A 24,293-nucleotide genomic window follows, 5' to 3' on the forward strand; every position below is an offset into this window, starting at 1 on the left:
ACTTACGTTCTAGAATCAGAATTGATCACCTTATTTGTATTTTAAAATTACTCAACTTAATAAATCATAAAAAAACACCTCCCAGCTAAATGATACACACATCACCAATATCGCACAAGAAGAAAACATTCATAGAACCACAAGATCAAAAGCGCAGAAACACACCAAGCATATACCACACTCGGTCATAGAAACAATATTACGCAAAAGAGTAATTGAATAATGGAAACATTTAGGAAAAAAAACATTTCATATTATTTTTTGACATTTCATCAAAGATGAAGAAGAATATAGAAGTCTGCATTTACGGGGCTGACGACCGTCATAGGCTTGTTTAAGTGATCACTTTACACACGTGTAACATTCACCAATTCCATCCATTATTGACAACCACACAAATCAAATTCTTGGAAGTTCTATGTATATAAACCAATTTAGAAACATTGTTATTGAATCACTAGAACTTCACTACAGACATCTATTGGTGTGATGAAAGAAGCTTTTTATTGAGCAGAAAGTCTTATATTAGTATGTGAGGTCCGAATCCTGGATTATAATCACACACACGAGAAACGCCAGAAAAGTTATTATTTTAGCTTATAATTTGACCAGTTCGTTTATTTACAACATTTTGAGTGTGTCCAAATACTTGTTCACAAATCTGGATTATCTCCGCGATAACTGCGAAGAATAGAACTCCACAACAATCCGATTTTGCAAACATTCTACGCCTCTTACACATTCATGCATCTCCTCATACACACCCGTCGACATGTAAGATTTTTTACAGCTAATCACTTAATTGTATTAAAAATGCATCGGGAAGATTGAGAACAGATTGAATAATTTATACTGAGCGAATTTAAGCAGCGTGAAATTTTTCATATGTAGATATGTGGCGCCTACTTTCAAAATCCACCAGATCCAATTTTATAAGATTTAAAAATAAATACTCTATCGGAATGCCAATTGTGGATTTAATTATTTAAAATATTTATATACTTGAAAACCCTTGGGTGATTTTCGCTCTCATATTTATTCAAAATCACCAAGTAGCGCACGACTGATCACTGATCTGAATTATAGATTAAGATAACACTGCGTCGCTAGGATGCAGTGCCCTATGCACCACTGTGGTGCGGATAAGGGGTGGAATTGAATATGACATTTTGTATGTGTCGCCTGCTTTCAAAACCCGCCAGATCTAATTTTAAAAGATTTAAAAATACTATATCGGAATCCCAATTGCGGGTTTTATAAAACTAATTATGTGTTGTTTGTTTAAAAAAATATTTATATAGTTGAAAATCCTTATAAAAAATACTTAAAAACAGCGTTGTATTTCAAATTCCGCTATATTCATGGAACTTGCCTTCTGACCTATGTCGGCCAATCAAAGAGCGGGGATAGGTCGAAAATTAAGATGACGTCATTATCGGTTCGTGTCTCGTGTTTTTTTTTAAATACTGAAAAAAAATGGGAAAATTCTTTACTTCATAATATTTTATCTAAATATAGACAAATCTTTGAAACATAAATGTTAGCCGGAGAATTTTGCATTTTTTGTAAAATCGACTTACATGGATCTGGCGGATTTTGAAAGTAGGCGACACATATAACATATCTTTGTCATAATTGCAGTACGTTCCAGTCTTACACACGTTCATTCATATGTATGAAACGATACATAAATTATAAATCTACCTTAGTATTTTATTATGTGGTGAATTAATATCAAAATGTCTCTATCATACTTAATATGGAAATTGTTATTTTTAAAGATGGCACTCCCGTCGACAGTTGAATTATTTCATTAATTTATTTTTGAAAATGTATTTTATTATACACATAATAACAAATAACAATTCCTTTGCCTTCCTTATTATCATCAATTTAAAATTTATGTTTTTTTTTTAATGTTCAAGTACTATCTACCCTCTGATTGCAAACACCTATATCGCTCACTCCTTTCAAGAACGTCATATAAAATCGAAAAAGGTGTTGTTTAATTATTTTTTTTAAATACACTAAATATTTTTCAAATGAGTAAAAAACCGTCAGGTTTAACCTAAAAAGATCTGTTGCACAGTGAAAAGTTCAAAAAGTGGCTTGATATTTATTTTTAATACATCGTGTTCTATTTTTTAACTTCCAAAACGTTCTCCTGAATAATCAAGTATTTTGATTTACGTTCTTGAAAGGAGTTAGCTATATATATGGTATCAAACGTTTTGATCAATATCACTAGTCTGTTTTTGGTTTGTTGGAAGATATTGCTTTTTAGCTATAAGCCCGCCAATGTACTTATTTCTCTTCTGTACATGAAGTTTAAATAAATCAACAATATTTCCCAACCCTCCTGCCCCGATCGCTGCACCTATGCAGGTGAAATATCGGCGGCTAAACGGGTGTGCCCGGAACCGCTCAGAAAATGTGTCCGATCCACCAACAAAAGGTTAATGAACCGATGACTTGCCGTTAAATGAAAAACTGTTATTTTATACAAAAATGATAATAATAGTACATAACCACTCACAGATATTTTTATGACGTATCCGTCTCTTCGTCGGGACAATCACTACCACAGCATAAAAACAATACCACCCTTCACCACCATAGAACCATTTACACACTCAAAACTACACAAAATGTCTAACACATGCGATTTTTGGTCGACCCGAAGACCAACATGCACTGAAGGGTTCAGCACAGACATGCGTCACGAGCCGAGGTTAAACATGCACTTTTTGTGTAGTTTTGAGTAATAAACCCTGATGATGACAAGGTTCTTGTCGAAACCGTGTAAAGTTGAAGTGTACTAATAATATCAAAGTGGTTAAAACAAAGTTGTTTAATTTTTTATATATATATATATATATATATATATATATATATATATATATATATATATATATATATATATATATATATATATATATATATATATATATATATATATATATATATATATATATATGTATATATATATGCATATATCTATATATATAACTGAGTAACTAACCATCACTCTGTTTCCCCTTATACGTAACTTGTAAAACACACCTCTCTTAGGTACGTAAGTAAGAGAGTAATATAGAATATCAGCGGCGGACAGCGAAGGCACTCAGGGTTTCATACCCGCACATTGGGCAAACAAACCGATAAAAATAAATAGGTAAGTGTGTGGATTCAAGAGATCTACGCCTATTTCGTTTTTTTTTCTTCCAACCCATCGCGTGTTTCCCATTGTGGCGAGTACAATGTCGGACACTCCCTAAAGCTGCACCCTTGGATCGACCCCTGTATGCACAAGTCATGGTTTCCTGAGACTATGATGATTTACGATCCGACAGGGTGGTTGGTAGAATGACGTCATCGCCGGTTACCTCTCGCGACATCCAGTGACGGCATTGCGAGATCTGACTTACCGACAGTCAGAAAATTAAATTGATTATATTTTATTTACATTTATAATAAAGATATTTTAAGATATACGTCAATATACGATATTGCAACGATAATTTCTACTTCTTCTTTTTGTAGATCCTAGGGATCTGTTGGCGCCTTCGCATGTCGCTCTTGGGATGTCGACTCCCAGCTGTCTCTATCCATCTTTTCGGAGGTCTGCCTGGGGGTCTGCGTCCTTCAGGGTTGCCTTGGAGGGCGATACGTGGAAGTGTGTCTTCTGACATTCTGTTTATATGTTACTTTCAGTATCGCCTTCGTTGTCGTCCCCACCTCACGATATCCTCCGTCTTACGCATCTGCTCTTGCCTCAATCCCATAAGTGGCTATTGGTCGAACACATCGCTCACTCCTTTCAAGAACGTCATAAATCAAAATACTTGATTTTTCAGGAGAACGATTTTAAAGTTTAAAAATATAACACAATGTATTCAAAATTAATATCAAGCCACTTATTGAACTTTTTACTGTGCAACAGATCTTTTTAGGTAAAACCTGAAGGTTTTTTCTCCATTTGAAAAATATTTAATTTATTTATAAAAATAATTAAACAATACATTTTCTTCAAAATGCAAAAACAATTTTTTCTGCCCTGTAGCGGGTAAATATTAAGTTCAAAATATGCCGCTTTTGCTGGGGTATAGTAAATTTCTGGGCTTTCCGAAAACATGCACAACTGAAAATTGTCGATTTTTGATTTATGACGTTCTTGAAAGGAGTGAGCGACATGTTTTGTATATTTTCATTTTACTTTCTATTCTGATGTGTTTGTTCCTCCGCGCCGAGTTTCCGAGACATCCGGATATGACTGCAACGATAATTTAAAGAGATAAAATTCCAACTCACCCTGCAGGATACGCGACAATGTCCGAATTGGGGTCCGACGCGAGGGCTGCATTGCTGGTCACAGTTAGCCCCAGTACTGCCTCGAGTTTAATCTGGAACAACCCATAGTAAAAAATATTAAATACTGAACATCAAAATATGCATTTGTATACGCATACAATTTACCTAACACATTTTTCTTTTATTTTTTTTATTTTTTATTTTAATACATTTATTTAAATCACAGTTTATACATATTTAGAACATTTTTCGTTTTTTTTGCAGAGACCCACCAAGCCACCTTTTGTGTCTTGTCGGTGGAGTTCTTTTTCAATACATTTTTTTTTGTTTTTAACGATTTTAACCTAATATACACACAAAAAAGAGAAAAAAATTAAGAATACAAACATTTCACAATTTTCATAAAATTAACTCTTGATCATTCACCCATTCCTTTATTTTGCCTTTGTTCCATATTTTATTTTGACCTCTAACCTCCGTCGGCAAAAAATTAAAAATGTTCGGAACGATATATTGCAGTGTTGGACTCCCATATTTATTGTTAATTCTTGGGACTATCAAACCTTCGTTGTGTGTAAATCGTGTATCATGGTTGTGTACTAGAAGATTTTGATATTTTTGTCCAGTTTGTTGTTCAGCGATGATACTCATCCACAATATTCCACGTACCGGCAGTAATTTAACACACAACATACATACATACATAAACATTCTTCTTCTTCAAACCCTTATCCGCACCCCAATGGTGCATAGGGCACCGCATCATATTAATGCAGTGTTATCTTGATCGTCAACACGTGAAGGAAAGGTGATCAGCCCTCCGCTTCAGGTACCAGTCCAGGGTAATATTGAATAAATTTATTCTAACACCATAATATTAAATAATATGTACATGTAAAAGCACAATAAATACGAAGTTGACTATTAAAAATGTACAAACCAAGGGTTACCCGCTTCACATTGAAATTGTATACGACACATTGAGAATAAAATAACCGAGAAAAACATGGCACGGGTATGCCAAATACTTGAAGTGGTCAGGTTAGGAGTCGTAACAATCGGCGGGTATGTATGCGGAGATGCATGAACGTGGAAGAGGCGAAGAATGTTTGCAAGGACAGAGTGGTGTGGCGCTCTATTCTCTCTGCCTACCCCTGCGGAGAAGCGGCGTGATGGTTAGTTAGTTAGTTAGTTAGAGAAAAAAAATTGTATTTTTTTTCGCAACTAACTTCCATTATAAATTCTCTATCTAAATTCAGGAAAATATCCTTTTAATATTTTACGATTTTGAAATTATTTGTTTTTATATAACTTTTTGACATCTCATCAAAGATGAAGAAGAATATGGAAGTCTGGGCATTTACGGGGCTTACGACCGTCATAGGCTGGTTTAAGTGATCATTTTACACACCTGTAACATTTACCAATTCAACCCATTATTGACAACCACACTACTCAAATTCTTGGAAGTTCTATATATATGAACCAATTTAGAAACCTTGTTCATGAATCACTTCTTCAGAACTTCACTAGAGACATCTATTGGTGAGATGTAAAGAAGCTTTTTTGTTTTTCTTGTTTGTTTTTGTTTGTTTGTTTTTCTTGTTCCCTTTATAGTTTTTATTTTAAAACTTATATTTTTATGGGTAGATAGGTACATAAACAATCAAAGGGATAAACCACATTTGTGGAGGTCCTTACCATAAAGTTACATTTCCAATATTGCAAACAAAAATCCTTCAAATGCAAATCTGTTCCGTTTACTGTATCCTATCGAAATCTTAATTAAAGCTGCGACAAAACGCGACCAATCCTGTATTAAACCAATATGAAACCATAGAATTGTACAAATTTTACAAGCTAGAATTCCAAAACTAACTAACTAACCATCACGCCGCTTCCCCGCAGGGGTAGGCAGAGAGAATCGAACGCCACACCACTCTGTCTTTGCAAACATTCTTTGCCTCTCCTCATACATACCCGACGATTATTACGACTCCTGACCCGGCCGCTTTCAAGTATTTGACATACCTGATTGTGCCAAGTTTTCCTCGGTCGTCCTCTGCTTCTTTTTCCAACTACATTCGCTCCATAAATTTGTTTAACCGTTCTTTCTTCACTCATACGCTCCACATGTCCAAACCATCTCAACACACCTTTCTTAATTTTATCGATAATGCTTATCTCAGCCTTACATTTTTTCCTTATTTCATCATTCGAACATCTATCAAACATCGTTTTGCCACACATTCGTCTGAGGGCTCGCATTTCGACTGCATTCAGTCTGCTTTCATCCTTTTTTTGCCAACTCCATGCTTCGCTTCCATACATAAGGGTTGGAACCAGAACTCCATTGTGTACTGCCAGTTTAGCTTCCGCTGATAGATTTTTATTTGCTAAAACTGATTTTAGTGCACCATTCACTCTGTTCCCAGCATTCACTCTCCTTTCTATGTCTTTATCAATCTTTCCATCCCTAGAAAACAGCTAGAATTCCTGATTACTTAAAATCATTTATAACGGAAATGTAACGTTTTGGCGAGGACCTCTAAGCTAGGTACCACATACTATGGTAGGCAGTAGAGGTAGGTAGTAAGGTAAGCTGGTACTACTTACTAGGGTTTTTTTGTAGATAGCATTGCATTTATTATTTACCTTGCTTACTAACTAATTAAATATGTTTTTAATTGAATCTGTGTTGGGAACAGGTGGGACAATCTTGCTGCAGTTCGCGGACTTAACTAATTATCTGGTTAAATTACAAGCTAAAAAATTCAAACGAAAAGGATATTTTCTGGCGTTTCTCATGTGTGTGATTATGAAAAATTATTTTCACATTCTCATAATGTTATTTTGACATTCTGAAAACGTTATTTTGGCATTATTTATATGTAGTTTTGGTTTCTTAAAACATTATTTTGATGACAAAACATATACGTCACTGTATGAACACAAAACGTTATTTTGGCACTGTTTATAAGTATGTAAGTTTGATTTTTTCAAACGTTATTTTGTCATACACACAAAACGTTATTTTGGCATTGTTTATATGTAATTTTGATTTTTTTAAACGTTATTTTGTCATACACAAAACGTTATATTGGCATTGTTTAAATGTAATTGTGCTTTTTTTAAACGTTATTTTGTCATACAGAAAACGTTATTTTGGCATTGTTTATATCTAATTTTGATTTTTTTAAACGTTATTTTGTCATACACAAAACGTTATTTTGGCATTGTTTAAATGTAATTGTGCTTTTTTTAAACGTTATTTTGTCATACAGAAAACGTTATTTTGGCATTGTTTATATGTAATTTTGATTTTTTTAAACGTTATTTTGTCATACACAAAACGTTATTTTGGAATTGTTTAAATGTAATTGTGCTTTTTTTAAACGTTATTTTGTCATACACAAAACGTTATTTTGGCATTGTTTAAATATAATTGTGCTTTTTTTAAACGTTATTTTGTCATACACAAAACGTTATTTTGGAATGGTTTAAATGTAATTGTGCTTTTTTTAAACGTTATTTTGTCATACACAAAACGTTATTTTGGCATTGTTTAAATATAATTGTGCTTTTTTTAAACGTTATTTTGTCATACAGAAAACGTTATTTTGGCATTGTTTATATGTAATTTTGATTTTTTTAAACGTTATTTTGTCATACACAAAACGTTATTTTGGAATGGTTTAAATGTAATTGTGCTTTTTTTTAAAAGTCATTTTGTCAAACACAAACGTTATTTTGGCATTGTTTATATGTAATTGTGCTTTTTTTAAACGTTATTTTGTCATACACAAAACGTTATTTTGGAATTGTTTAAATGTAATTGTGCTTTTTTTAAACGTTATTTTGTCAAACACAAAACGTTATTTTGGAATTGTTTAAATGTAATTGTGCTTTTTTTAAACGTTATTTTGTCATACAGAAAACGTTATTTTGGCATTGTTTAAATGTAATTGTGTTTTTTTTAAACGTTATTTTGTCATACAGAAAACGTTATTTTGGCATTGTTTAAATGTAATTGTGCTTTTTTTTAAAACGTTATTTTGTCATACACAAAACGTTATGTTGGCATTGTTTAAATGTAATTTTGCTTTTTGAAAACGTTATTTTGTCGTACACACTACGTTGTTTTAGTGCTTCTTACTAGGGTAGGCAGTAAAGGTAGGTGTAAGGTAAGTAAGGTAGGGTGGCAGGTACTGATTGCCTTTTTATATACAACATTTTGAGTGTGTCCAAATACTTGTTCACGAATCTGGATTATCACCAATTATAGAAGTTATTTTTCATATTATTTTTTGACATCTCATCAAAGGTGAAGAAGAATATGGAAGTCTGGGTATTTACGGGACTGACGACCTTTTTTTAAGTTAGGACAGGCACTGTTTATCTGCCTACACGGTATGCACGCCCCTGGGTGTCAAAGACTCTCGTATAGAAAAAATAAGAAGAAAAAGCCCAGACTGATGTACAATTCAGATGAGCAGCGAGCCGCGAACGCCCGTGAAAAATCAGACCACCAAATTCGCAGGAATCCTGTTGATATTTAATGAAGATTTGATTGCAGACTTGAGGCAATTGCCCATTAAAGTCTGGACCATCTCATCACATAGAAGGAGATTTTCAATTCCACGCCAGCTAAAGCAAATTCGAGTCGCACGGACAACTCCGAACCTCGCTGCAGTTCGCGGACTCAACTAATTATCTGGTCAAATTATAAGCTAAAATAATAAAATGAAAATGATATTTTCTGGCGTTTCTAATGTATGTGATTATTAAAACTACATTTTCACATTCTTATAATGTTATTTAGACATTCTTAAAACGTAATATTGGCATTGTTTAAATGTAATTTTGCTTTTTCATGTAACAATTTTTAAATCTAACACAGATTTTTTGAGGCTACTAAGTTGTATTTTATTAACAGAAACACATAAAAAATAATATTGTGACAATTGTTTCGCCTAGCTATGGCATTTTCAAACGTTTGACATTTGTTTGAAAATGTCAAAACTAGGCGAAACAACTGTCGAAAATATAGATTTTTCAGGAGATCGTTTTTAAAGTTTAAAAATATAATACAATGTATTAAAAATAAATATCAAGCCACTTATTGAACTTTTTACTGTGCAACAGATCTTTTTAGGTAAAACCTGAATATTTTTTCTCCATTTGAAAAATATTTAGTATATTTAAAAAAAAAAAATTAAACAATACCTTTTCTTCAAAATGCAAAAATAACACTTTCTACCCTGTAGCGGGTAAATATTAAGTTAAAAATATGCCGCTTTTGCTGGGATGTAGTACATTTTATGGGCATTCCGAAAACACGCACAACTGAAAATTGACGATTTTTGATATTTGACATCGTTGAAAGGAGTGAGCGATGTGTGCTCCACAAGCAGTTTTACGAACTCAAGTGCAAGTGTGGTCCGAATGGAGCCTAAAGCATCGCACAGGGGTATGCAGTGGGAGGCTGTCAATGATCTACGCAACGCGGACCACAAATCAATCTGATTGAAATTTTAAGCAGCCGTGACAAATTATAACGCAATATCGCTGTATTAATTAATTGTGCACTGATGAATTGCTTACTGATAATACTCAATAACCTAGCCGGATCAAACAGGGGGATTGAAATCCCCCATATTTATTTATTTATTAATTGAACAGCTAATGCCTTTAAAATAATACATAAATACAGTATCTAATATAAAAATACAATAATGAATAAACTCTTGTCCGCCTCCGTAGTGTAATGGTCAGCACGCTCGGCTACCATTCTGGAGGTCCCGGGTTCGATTCCCAAGGGGGGTAGAATAAATAAAAGTGATTTTTTCAATGTAATATTTATTCAAAATTACCATGGACTGGTACCTGAAGCGGAGGGCTGATCACCTTTCCTTCATGTATCAACGATCAAGATAACACTGCGTTTATATGACACAGTGCCCTATGCACCATTGGGGTGCGGATAAGGGTTTTATTATTATTATTAATCAATAAACTAATAGAGAAACAAAAAGTCTTAAACATAAAATAATAATAAAATAACAAATAGTAAGCACTGGTAAATACACGTCTCCTTCACACACTATCAGCGAGCAGCGAGAGAGAGTGAAACACAACGTTTAAATTTATCCATTATAAAATGGAGAAGAAATGCTGATAAAGTACAGACTTCAAGGTGGATGACAATATATTAAATAAATCTATACTTTCAAAAGCATTGGCTAACATGTGAAGCCGCGGAATGGGAGAGAACATGGCATAGTTTGCATTATGTACAAATACTGAAAAAAAATACGAATTTTTATTCGATAACTTTACCATCATAAGAGCAACTTACTTAATACTTCTTGTAATCATAAAAATAAAATTAAAGAAAATTTTTAATTTTTAATTTTTATAATTATAAAACATTAAATGTTTTAAAATGTTGTTGTCATAAAAAGCATAATCCGCGAAATCTACGTACTTATATATCAGAACATTAATTTGTATGCCTGCTAGCGACACATTTTTTTTTCACTCTAAAAAATGTGGTACTACCATAACGAGAGAGCGAGACAACTAAACTTCTCGGTTTTCGTTTGATCTAGCAATCTGCTACCCGCACTCAGTCACCGCCTGGCGGCGCGTTGAGATGGGCTTTGAACCTACGAATCAGTCGCCGGCGAGTTGGTACTTGCTGCGAGCTGCGTACTACGATTTCCATACAAATATGAACTGGGGTGTTTAGGTACCCCCATTCGGACAGCGTGGAATTTTCGAATAATCAGTACGGGAAAGGTTAGTAAGAATAATGAACGACACAGCAATCTTGTTCGCTCACAATGCTATGCTGTGATGATTGTGCAAAATCACACCAATGGACATGATAAATAATGACTGACGAGCACCCTCTAAACTCTTAAAGAGACTTTAAGACACCATACCTCCAAAAGAGTTTATTAAAAAACAACTTTTTTTTTTTTCTTTTTTTTTTTTTTTTTGGTACGACTTTTCAAACTTAGCTACCTTTACTCAACTTGGACTCTCTTGACTTTATCTTACTTATCGTACCTTCACATAACTAATTCTAAGAAGGTACCAAGTCTAAAAGAGACTGTAAGAGAGGATACCTTTGAAAGAGTTCATTAAAACTTTGCCTCTTTTCTATGTTTCTTTACTTTTTTTTGGTATGACTTTTTAACCTAAGTTACCTTTACTCAACTTGGACTCGCTCGACTTTATCTAACTTATCGTACCTTCACATTACTAATTCTTAGAAGAATAGGATACCTTTGAAAGAGTTCATTGAAACTTTTCTATGTTTTTTTTAAATATTTTTTTTGGTACGACTTTTTAACCTAAACTACCTTAACCTAACTTCGTAAATAATGACTGATTTGGGGCCAAGATCGAGTTGCTAGTTGGCGTTGCGCGATCTGTGCACTCGACACAGAACAGCTAACTATGAGAATCGGTCCGAACCATTGTGGGGAAGGATGGATCGCACGGATTATGGTGCGCTTCAAACCTCCACCTGTTTCAATTTTTATTTAAATTGATTTAGTTAGCTTATATTGCACTAATATAAACTATTATTTACACTAAATTTATAACATATCTTAGTCGTACAGGAGAAAGTGACCAACTGACAAAACGTAAAATGTTCAGGAGGGCCATTTAAGTCACTTTTGCTTGGCAACAAAATAAACACCAATGCAGTTAGTTATTTTTAACAAGTCAATATATTATACTTCCAAGTTTAAAATCCTTTGTTTTTTTCAGGGCAATATTAAGCTAGTAAGATATCAAATAGTCAATGATCACGTTTTTGTAAAAAAAAATGCACTTGGTCACTTTCTCTTATATGACTACTATATGTATGTATGTATCATTATTCAAACGATTATCTGCACCCAATGGTGCATAGGGCACTGCATCATTTTGTCGCAGTGTTATTTTGATCGTTACTTACATGAAGGCAAGGCGATCACTCCTGCGCTTCAGCGACCAGTCCAGGGTGATATTAAATAAATATTAGAGTTTAACTTCACTAATATATAATTTCACACCCCCCCCCTGGGAATCGAAACTGGGACCACTAGCATGGTGGCTAAACACGCTGACCATTACACCACGGAGGCGGACAAAAATTGATAATAAGTGCCGATAATAAGTGTCATAACGGTGAATTTTTTTCATGGATGTTACTCAAGCTTAAATATTAATTTTTATAATTAAAATGTAACTTTGTTTTAAAATCACTATAAATATTTTATTATAACTTAATTATAATGTCTACCGGTTTGGTATTAATCAGAATTGATTAAGAAGCGGTTAGCTTCGAAACCGTTAGATATTTACATATATATATTTATATATATGTAAATTAAATATATATATATATATATATATATATATATATATACATATATATATATATATATATATATATATATATATATATATATAAATATATATATATATATATATATATATATACATATATATATATATATATATATATATATATATATATATATATATATATATATATATATATATATATATATATATATATATATATATATATATAAAACTAACTAACTAACTAACCATCACGCCGCTTCCCCGCAGGGGTAGGCGCAGAGAATAGAGCGCAGCACCACTCTGTCCTTGCAAACATTCTTCGCCTCTTCCACGTTCATGCATCTCCTCATACATACCCGTCGATTGTTACGACTCCTAATCTGACCACTTTCAATAAAAATAAATTTTAGATGTAAATATATATATATATATATATATATATATATATATATATATATATATATATATATATATATATATATATATATATATATATATATATATATATATATATATAATTATATAATTACATCTACTTACAGTAAACAAAACATTTATTTTTAAATTCTTTCAGACTCTTTTCATCCTTCATACATTCAGGCATCTCATCATACATTTTCAAACCCTTATACGCTAAACAATTTCGCGAATCGGTTTATTTTCTTGCCAAGCAAAAGTGACTTAGATGGCCATCCTGAACATTTTACGTTTTGTCAGTTGGTCACTTTCTCCTGTACGACTACGATATATTCATCTCTCTCAAAAACCATGAATTTCACCACTAAACCACGGGGTCGAAAGATACTTTTACGTAACGTTGAGTCTATCACATCGCCGCTGAACAATTTGAACAATTTACAAGGCTCGATGGGGTTGATTGAAGTTGGGAGCAGATAAGCCGTTACCCCCTCCTAATGCATTACTGCACGAAACCGCTAAGGGCTGCAGAAAATCTGACCTAAATTCGCTCCAATTAGGGTGGATCACCAAGGCCGACTAGAGACAGGCCTGGGCGCACAAGGGTTTTTGAAATGTCACGTGATCAAATCGGTGTTCTAAAATTTGCAGTTCGAGCCAAGCGGAGTGCGTCGGTGCGTCCAGTGTTTACAAATGGCCGCGATTGTTTATGTTGATGTTCGTTGTTGCTTTATTTGTGTGTTGTTTTGATATTGAATTAAAAGCATATAAACTTCAAAGTGAGTGATTAGACAGTGAAGTGTATTTGAAAATTGAATTGGTAAGTAATTTTCGTATTTATAACACAATTTCGATGTTTATACGAGTTTAAATCTCATTTGACGTTTCAATAAATCGTTGCTACTTTTTAGCTTATATAACAATGCATACTTATTTGTATTTCATTTTTAAGTGTTTATGTAACGTGAATATTGACACGTGTTTTATTTATAACAATACTTAATATTTTCAACAAAATCATTATTTCACATTTGAGGTTATATTTCGCTTACGAATCCATGAGCTTACTCACGAGAGATGATGTCGACTCAAATTTCTGTTCGTTTTCGTTATCATATTAAATTATTGTATTAAACATACACTATTCATGTTGAGTTTATCCAAGATAACCAAACGATAACCTCGGATGACCAAACTTAGCATTCTTAAATTCCTACGCTTAATTTCTTTGTTTCATTACAGGTGGTTTACAAAACAAAATGGGGAGATGTTGCAGCGTTTTTGGATGTAAATCCAACTACCGCTCTCAAAAAGAAAATGTATCCACATTTGCTCTTCCAAAAAACGATGCTCTACGGAAAAAAATGGCTTCGTCGGATTCCTACGGATTTTTCTGGAATAAAAAATCCATATGTTTGCATCAAGCATTTCGAAGAATCCATGATTATACGAAGCGACAGATGCACAGTACGCGAGGAAGCTATAGATGTGCCTCGCAAAATTCCCAAGCTTCGTGAGGGAGCAATTCCTACAATATTTCCGAGTGCTCCCAAATATCTATCCACCGCACCCCAATCAACTAGAAGACTCGCTGATGTGGAGACATCCCGGATGGAGATCGCTCTTCAAAACAGCCTCGATGACCTAAGGAAGCTGAATGAAGCAAAATCCATAAACAGTTTAGACGATTTAACTAAGACCAATCAAATTAAACCAGAATGGGTTTTAACGGAGACAGCGTTACAAAGAGTTTTGTGTTTAATTGACTTAAATGATGCGCCTTGTGTTTTGGGCGCTATTAAAGTAGTGAGTGATTTAAAAATACATTTATATTTAGGTAATAAGTTAGTAAGTAAAAGTCGTCATCCAAGAAATGTGAGTATAATCAAAAACGTAGATGATTTAAGTGACGTGATAAATTTTATTGAATCCTCTATCCATGACATTACCATCCCCGCCATTGATTTAAATGATGTTCTAATTATGTTGCAATCACACTTCCCAGATAGTGATCAGAGAATTATGTTCATTATAGAACAAATTAAGTATGCCGCTACCCTAAAAAATCTCCGTCGATACAGCGGGAATACTTTGATATTTGCAGCGTCAATGTTTGTACACTCCTCGGCTACGTATCATATGTTATTTAATACTAATTATTTGTGCATTCCTCTTGCTACAGCATTGGTATGGTTTAGTTTGCAAACAATTTTAGATTATTGTCCTGATGTTTTTATTAGTGGCCAGAATCAACTCTATATTTTAAATAAGATAAGTGTTTCTAAATTAAATTATTATTTCTTGAATCAAGGTGATTTTTTAAATGAATGTATTTGTAATAAGACTTTGCTAATAATATTAGAAAATATTTGCCATAGAACCTGTAAAATCCTTTTAAGTAACTTAGCAAAAATCAAAAATGATGAACTTGCTGCACAAAGTTGTTCGGGATCAAGTAGAAAAGTACTAAAATTTTATTAGTTTTTTCTCATCCATAACCATCAACTATCAAACCTAATGTGTAAACTGTTTGAGTAAATTAATGTAACATGTCTTTAAATTAAATCCTTCACATAACATAAATCACATATTCTCAATTGTCAATTTAACAAAATTGAAGTATTTTGTTAAATTGAGTAGTACAAGATTAAATGCAAATGTTGTAATTGAATCTACTTATATGGTCACCAATATTAAGAAATTTACTTACATAATTATAAGCTTCTTTTCATGTCCAATTATTTTTCCATTTGATATCTTATGCTTAAAATATTTGAGTTGAATAGATTTTTTTCAATTACTGTTATATTACATGTTTTTAATGTTAAATGTGTATATGTATATACATATATATATATATATATATATATATATATATATATATATATATATATATATATATATATATATATATATATATATATATATATATATATATATATTATATATATATACATATTTATATATATATATATATATATATATATATATATATATATAAATATACATATTAGAAATAATTATATTCCTGATGCATGTCTTTTATGGTGAGATTATAGCTTTGTGGTAATTTCTGTCCATTTTAAATTTTAATTTTACTTGGTAAATGCAACATTTTCTTGATGTCATTATTATAATTTACTTGTATAATTTACTGTAGGTTCCATTACTATTTTTGTGTTTTTGAGTATGATATAGTATATTTTATATATATATATATATATATATATATATATATATATATATATATATATATATATATATATATATATATATATATATATATATATATATATATATATATATATATATATATATATATATATATATATATATATATATATATATATATATATATATATATATATATATATATATATATATATATATATATATATATATATATATATATATATATATATATATATAAATATATATATATATATATACATGTATATGTGTATGTGTGTGTATATAAGAAAATAAATAATGCCTTTTTATGTAATATTAATTCGTTTTATTTTTACCTTTCCTTTTTTGTATAAACTGTTATCATTTAAACATCTGGATTTTCGAAAATTGTAGGTTTAAAACTTTAAAAAATAATCCGAAATTCCACTCGCATATCGCACGCGGACAATAGCACTGACTTCGTAATTCGGCGTTTGCGCGCCCAGGCCTGTCTCTAGTAGGCCTTGTGGATCACTCAGTGACGTCAGCGAGCCTGAGGTGAATAGGAAAAGGATGGGTTACTGCACTAAAAGTGATGTAATCTAAATATGGAGAAGTTTTAGCAAATAAAAATCTATCAGCGAAAGCTAAACTGGCAGTACACAACGGAGTTCTGGTTCCAAGCCTTATGTATGGAAGCGAAGCGTGGAGTTGGCAAAAGAAGGATGAAAGCAGACTGAATGCAGTCGAAATGCGATCTCTCAGACGAATGTGTGGCAAAACGATATTTGATAGATGTTCGAATGATGAAATAAGGAAAGAATGCAAGGCCGAGATAAGTATTATCGATAAAATTAAGAAAGGTGTGTCGAGATGGTTTGGACATGTGGAACGTATGAGTGAGGAAAGAATGGTCAAACAAATTTATGAGGCGATTGTAGTTGGAAACAGAAGCAGAGGAAGACAGAGGAAAACCTGGAACAGTCAGGTATGTCAAATACTTGAAAGCGGCCGGGTCAGGAGTCGTAATAATCGTCGGGTATGTATGAGGAGATGCATGAACGTAGAAGAGGCGAAGAATGTTTGCAAAGACAAAGTGGTGTGGCGCTCTATTCTCTCTGCCTACCCCTGCGGTGAAGCAGCGTGATGGTTAGTTAGCTTTTTTATTATTATTTTTATTTATAACCTAACTATGAATGTATTTCAATGTTTTAGAATTAGCACAAAATGATGATGACAAGGTTCTCGTTGAAACCGGTTGGAAAAAAGTGTACCAATAAAAAGTGGTTAAAACAAAGTTGTTTTATCTTATGAAGAATGTTATATTTACCATACCACAAAGTTGACAATGCTTTTAATATACTAAATATAAGTTTGGAAGTCGTCAAAAGAGGCTATACATCCAGGAGTGCAGAGACGACTGATGCAGAAGAAAGAAGATATCGCTCACTCCTTTCAAGAACGTCATAAATCAAAAATAGTCAATTTTCAGTTGTGCATGTTTTCGAAATACCCAGAAAATGTACTATATCCCAGCAAAAGGGGCAAATTTTTAACTTAATATTTACGCGCTACAGGGCAAGAAATGTAATTTTTGCATTTTGAAGAAAAGGTATTGTTTAATTATTTTTTCAAATAAACTACATATTTTTCAAATGGAGAAGAAACCTTCAGGTTTTACCTAAAAAGATCTGTTGCACAGTAAAAACTTCAATAAGTGGCTTGATATTTATTTTTAATACATTGTGTTATGTTTTTAAACTTTAAAAACGTTCTCCTGAAAAATCACGTTTTTTGATTTATGACGTTCTTGAAAGGAGTGAGCGATATGTGGGAAGGGGAAATTTCTCACGCGTCGCCGACGTATGAACGCAGACAGGTGGCCACGCACGCTCGCGAATCTGCCTGACACTTCCTGGAAGCGCTGCGTTCAGTTTTTACTCTTAAATAAATCACTTTTCTTCTCAGGCCGACACGAGCGAGACGTTCCCAGAGTGCACGGGATGCATTATGCACAGAAGAAAGGGAAAATTATTTTTTCATTGAGATACTTCCTGTAAGTGAAACATGGAGTTGGCAAAAGAAGGATGAAAGTAGACTGAATGCAGTCGAAATGCGATCTCTCAGAAGAATGTGCGACAAAACGATGTATGATAGATGTGCGAATAGTGAAATAAGGAAGGAATGCAAAGCTGAGATAAGCATTATCGATAAAATTAAGAAAGGTGTGTTGTGATGGTTTGGACATGTAGAACGAATGAGTGAGGAAAGAACGGTAAAACAAATTTATGAGGCGAATGTTAGTGGGAAAAGAAGCAGAGGAAGACCGAGAAAAACATGGCACGATCAGGTTTGCCAAATACTTGAAAGTGGTCAGGTTAGGAGTCGTAACAATCGGCGGATATGTATGAGGAGATACAAGAACGTGGAAGAAGCGAAGAATGTTTGCAAGGACAGAGTGGTGTGGCGCTCTATTCTCTCTGCCTACCCCTGCGGGGAAGCAGCGTGATGGTTAGTTAGTTAGTTAGTTAGTTACTTCCTATATAAAACTGTTACCGTTAATATATCGCTCACTCCTTTCAACAACATCATATTTCAACGGCATTTTTTCGGAATGCCCAGAAAATGTACTATATCCCAGCAAAAGCGGCATATTTTTAACTTAATATTTACTCGCTACAGGGCGGAAAGTGTTGTTTTTGCATTTTGAAGAAAGGGTATTATTTAAATTTTTTTTAAATATACAAAATATTTTTTCTTTAATGTTTTTCGCAGATAGTTTGTGGCACATTTTACAAACTTCATAAAATTAAACAACTTTGTTTTAACCACTTTTTTATTATAAGTACACTTTATCCAACCGGTTTCGACAAGAACCTTGTCATCATCAGGGTTTATTAAATTCTAAAACATTAAAATACACATAATTAATTACATTACATTACCAAAAACTTTAAAAAAAACATTTAGGTTTTACCTAAAAAAATCTGTTGCACAGTAAAAAGTTAAATAAGTGGCTTCATATTTATTTTTAACACATTTTATTATATTTTTTAACTTTAAAAACGATCCTAAAAGGTCAACTTTGTTGACATTGTTGAAAGGAGTGAGCGATATCTCCACAATAGCACTTCATATTAGAGCTATAAAGAAAAGAAAAAAATTGTAAAATGCAACAACTCTTGGCAAGTTTATTAAAAAATAAATTAAAAAATTCAATATGTACTTAGTAATGTTTGTCCGCCTCCATAGTGTAATGGTCAGCACGCTCGACTATCAATCTGGAGGTCCCGGGTTCGATTCCCAGGGGGGGGTCAAATAAATATAAATGATTTTTCACTCTAATATTTATTCAATATCACCCTGGACTGGTACCTGAAGCGGATGGCTGATCACCTTTCCTTCATGTGTTAACGATCAAGATAACGCTGCGTTTATATGCAGTGCCCTATGCACCATTGGGGTGCGGATAAGCGTTTTATTATTATTATATTATAGTGAATGATATGTTTTTTTTTAAATTGATATATAAATTTAAATGTGTATAATATAAACACCATATATAGCCGCTGATGAAGCGATTCCCACTATAACAAAGACAAGGAAACCAATGACAAAGAAGCATGGCGTATAACAAGGATTATTTATTACAACTCACAAAGCAGCTTTGCTATATCTTCATTATAATGTCGACCGGTTTCGAAGCAAGCAGTTCCTTCCTCAACACCAGTTGATACTTATGAGGAAGAAGCCGTTTGCTCCTATACCTACAAATGTATTTTAGCTAAGCAAACAACTCAGGAATGTACTATACAAATATATTTTGGCTGTACACACTAAAATATATTTGTATTCACATGTACTATACATATCGCTAACTCCATTCAACAACGTCATATTTAAAAAAAAAGATTTTTCAGGATCCTTAAAATGACTTTTTTTTAGCATTTAACATTTTAATCACATTTGTTTGTTCTGGAATTATACACCTTGTAAGTGGAAATACAAAAAAAAATAGTGAGATTGATAATGATAAAATCCAATTAAACAATTTCACATACTTATGTATATGTTATGAAAACTTTTCATACTAAGAGAGAAAAAAATGAAGAGAGGATGAGAGTGTGTGAGTATATCGCTCACTTCTTTCAACAATGTCATATACCAAAAAACTTGATTTTCAGGAGATCGTTTTTAAAGTTTAAAAATATAATGAAATGTATTAAAAATAAATATCGAGCCACTTATTGAACTTTTTACTATGCAACAGATCTTTTTAGGTAAAACCTAGGTGTTTTTTCTCCATTTGAAAATTAATTAGTACATTTAAAAAAAGTAATTTAACAATACCTTTTTTTTCAAAATGCAAAAACAACACTTTCTGCCCTGTAGCGGGTAAACATTATTTTTTGACATCTCATCAAAGATGAAGAAGAATATAGAAGTCTGGGCATTTACGGGGCTGACGACCGTCATTTACGGGGCTGACGGTCGTCAGCCCCGTAAATGTTCAGACTTCCATATTCTTCTTCATCTTTGATGAGATGTCATAAAATAATATGAAATTAACTATAATCTATCTATGAGTATTTCAATATTTTTGAATTAGTACATAAAACCTGAGGATGACAAGGTTCTTGTCGAAACCGGTTGGGAAAAGTGTACCAATAAAAAGTGGTTAAAACAAAGCTGACGGTCGTCAGCCCCGTAAATGCCAAGACTTCCATATTCTTCTTCATCTTTGATAAGATGTCAAAAAATAATATGGAATTAACTATAATCTATCTATGAGTATTTCAATGTTTTAGAATTAGTACATAAAACCTGAGGATGACAAGGTTCTTGTCGAAACCGGTTGGGAAAAGTGTACCAATAAAAAGTGCTTAAAACAAAGCTGACGGTCGTCAGCCCCGTAAATGCCCAGCCTACCATATTCTTCTTCATCTTTGATGAGATGTCAAAAAATAACCTTCAAATCTGATCGCTATTTTAAAGTGACAGCATGTACAAAAGTAGAATTAAGGAGGTGCTCCAATAACATCAGACTAAGTGGGAGATAATCACTCAGTCGAATTATATACATCAGGTTAGCAGCCGTCCGATTTGCGTTCGGCGAATTTATTCATTTAGAGAATACACCCCCGCAAAGTGCTGCGCTCCTGGTAGACACGCGAGCAAATACGGTGCTTCGAATAATGTTATTTTTCGACGTCTCAACATAGACGAAGAAGAATATGCAAGTCTGGGCGTTTGCGGGGCTTACGACCGTCACAGGCTGGTTCAAATGATCACTTTACACACTTGTAAAATTAACCAATTCTACCCATGATTGATATATATATATATATATATATATATATATATATATATATATATATATATATATATATATATATATATATATATATATATATATATATATATATATATATATATATATATATATATATATATATATATATATATATATATATATATATATATATATATATATATATATATATATATATATATATATATATATATATATATATATATATATATATATATACTTGAATATATGAAGTATATGATATACTTGAATCACTAAAGTTTTCACTAGAGACATCTATTGGTGAGACGAAGAATCTTTTTTTATTGAGCAGAAACTCTTTATTTGTATGTGAAGTCCTAATCCTGGACACTACTCAATTTTTCGAAAGTTCTATATATATGATCCAATAAATCTCCCATACGAATTTTATAGTCGCCTCTACCAAGAGCATTAAGATTGTAACGAAATTTGCCCAATAAACGTGACGCATCCTTGAAATCCCACTCTCGATTCTCGTCCAATTATCTCACCACCGCCTTTCAAGAAGTTTCACTTCAAAAATGAAGATTAATTCATTTCGATTAAACAGAGGAAACGCTCGTTAACAAACTTAAATCCTTTCCACTCTGACCATTTTTTTCTCATAACTGATCATCTACTCTTATCAAAAAAATGCGACGTTTTTCTACCATTCAAATAAATATTTTGGCTCCCTAATTTTGGGACACTCTGTCTGGCAATTCGTATGACCATGTTGATTAAGATGAACTGTATTTATCTGAAATATTTGTTGGTAGAATATACTTGGGTGATAGAGAAATCAGTGATTAAAGTTATACCTGCGCCGGGCCAGACATTGTGGCCCACGGAGCTGCCTACTAGAATCATACGGGCCAGAATGTCTGGCCTACAGAGTGGTAAAAATTAAACAAAGGAAACGCTCGTTTACAAACCTTTAAAAAAAGCAATAAAAAAGGCAGCAAAGACAATAATGATCTATCACGCCGAGCACTTGCACGCGGTAACGTGGAACAAGGAAATACCGCACTTGGTACAGCCGCGGGCGATCTGAAGATTTAATACCACTAGATCTAGAAACCCAATAACCTTACCGCAACTAAAAGCGGGAGGGCGATTACCGTTTGTATCGTACATATATCTAATATGCGGGCACTGGATATATTAGCTAAGAACATTTCCGGGATGCCGAAAGAATTGAGAACAACAAAAATGATAAGAGAAACGCATTACATTACACCAAATATGGGCAAAAATGGCTCAGAACACCCGGTAAGGCAATTTGAACGAGGAAGTTCATGTATTTGGTGATCAGGAAGGAACCCATCGGCATACCGGCCGCCATACATCGGGGACTAAGAAAATTTTACATTATTTTTAGCAATTCTCAATTTTACATAATTGCACATCAGTTAAAGCCACGCCACATCCGAGGTGGTTCATATTATAAAGATACTAAGTGTGATATCTACAAATCAGTAAAGAAAGCTTTTTGTAATCCATTATTTCTTTTATTTTTTTACAAATTTACTGACTACACTTGACCAAAGATGTCCCTGTAAGGATAGAATTATCCCTTTGATTAAAATATCAACTAAAATCAGTTGGAAATCAAAACTTTACATCCCAGGTATAATGTTTTATTGAGTTATTTTTTCAAGTTTTCTTGTTAATTTATCACATTTCTGATCTAAATACGATAAAATACGTGCATAATAGTTATATGTACCATATTAATTTATAAAACAATAAAAGTTATAATATTATGCGATAGTTTATTATTATAACTCGGTTGAATTTGAACGCCTTTGACGTTTCAAACTATGAGCCTCACGCGAGCGTTGTGATTGCTTGGACTGATTTGTACCACAAAAATCAAACTATTTAGTCTGTGTTACCTTTTACTGCATTTAAAGATTATTTCTATGTTTATTCTTGTTTTAGCAGGTGCAAAATATAAGCGCCTCATTGTTTGACAAACCATATCACCTCCCCTCCGGGCGAAGCAGCTTTCTTACTTGCGGGGATACATTCGATTAGTGTATTTATATACATATTTTGAAATAAAAAAACTTTTCAAAGAAACCTTTCAAGAACGTCATCGTCATCGTCAATTTTCAGTTGTGCATGTTTTCAGAATGCCCAACTGAAAATTGACGATTGACAGAATGCCCAGAAAATGTACTATATCCCAGCAAAAGAGGCATATTTTTAACATAATATTTACCCGCTACAGGGCAGAAAGTGTTGTTTTTGCATTTTGAAGAAAAGGTATTATTTAATTATTTTTTTAAATATACTAAGTATTTTTCAAATGGAGAAAAAACCTTCAGGTTTTACCTAAAAAGATCTGTTGCACGGTAAAAAGTTCAGTAAGTGGCTTGATATTTATTTTTAAAACATTGTATTATATTTTTAAACTTTAAAAACGTTCTCCTGAAAAATCAAGTTTTTTGCTTTATGACGTTCTTGAAAGGAGTGAGCTATATGCGGATGGGTTAAAACACTTTTTGAGGAGAACCATCTGTATTGGTGTCGCCAGGCGCTATCTATAAACTTTGATTTATTTTCTCTGCTAATCCACCAGATCCCCTTGGCTATGCCCGCTAGAAGAGACCTCCGAATTAAACTGTTTGAATTATGCATTAATAAAATTTTATCGCCGACCAAAATTCAATGCAAATCCATGCAA

At 32.8% G+C, this 24,293-nt stretch overlaps 1 protein-coding gene across 1 annotated transcript in view; it reads right to left on the reverse strand.

The window, feature by feature from the left end:
- The window catches only part of Wdr62 (WD repeat domain 62), a gene marked incomplete at its 3' end in the record, with an annotated part of 142,566 nt that overhangs the window by 42,858 nt on the left and 75,415 nt on the right, over positions 1-24,293 (reverse strand). The window contains exon 2 of the mRNA XM_088271691.1: positions 4,312-4,403. Coding sequence (XP_088127817.1) covers positions 4,312-4,403 — 92 coding nt within the window. The remainder of the gene's footprint in view (positions 1-4,311; positions 4,404-24,293) is intronic.

This window comes from Brachycentrus maculatus, unplaced genomic scaffold (genome assembly GCF_059751285.1).
Source record: "Brachycentrus maculatus isolate JH-2025_06_01 unplaced genomic scaffold, ASM5975128v1 h1tg000458l, whole genome shotgun sequence".
NCBI classification, from domain to species: domain Eukaryota; kingdom Metazoa; phylum Arthropoda; class Insecta; order Trichoptera; family Brachycentridae; genus Brachycentrus; species Brachycentrus maculatus.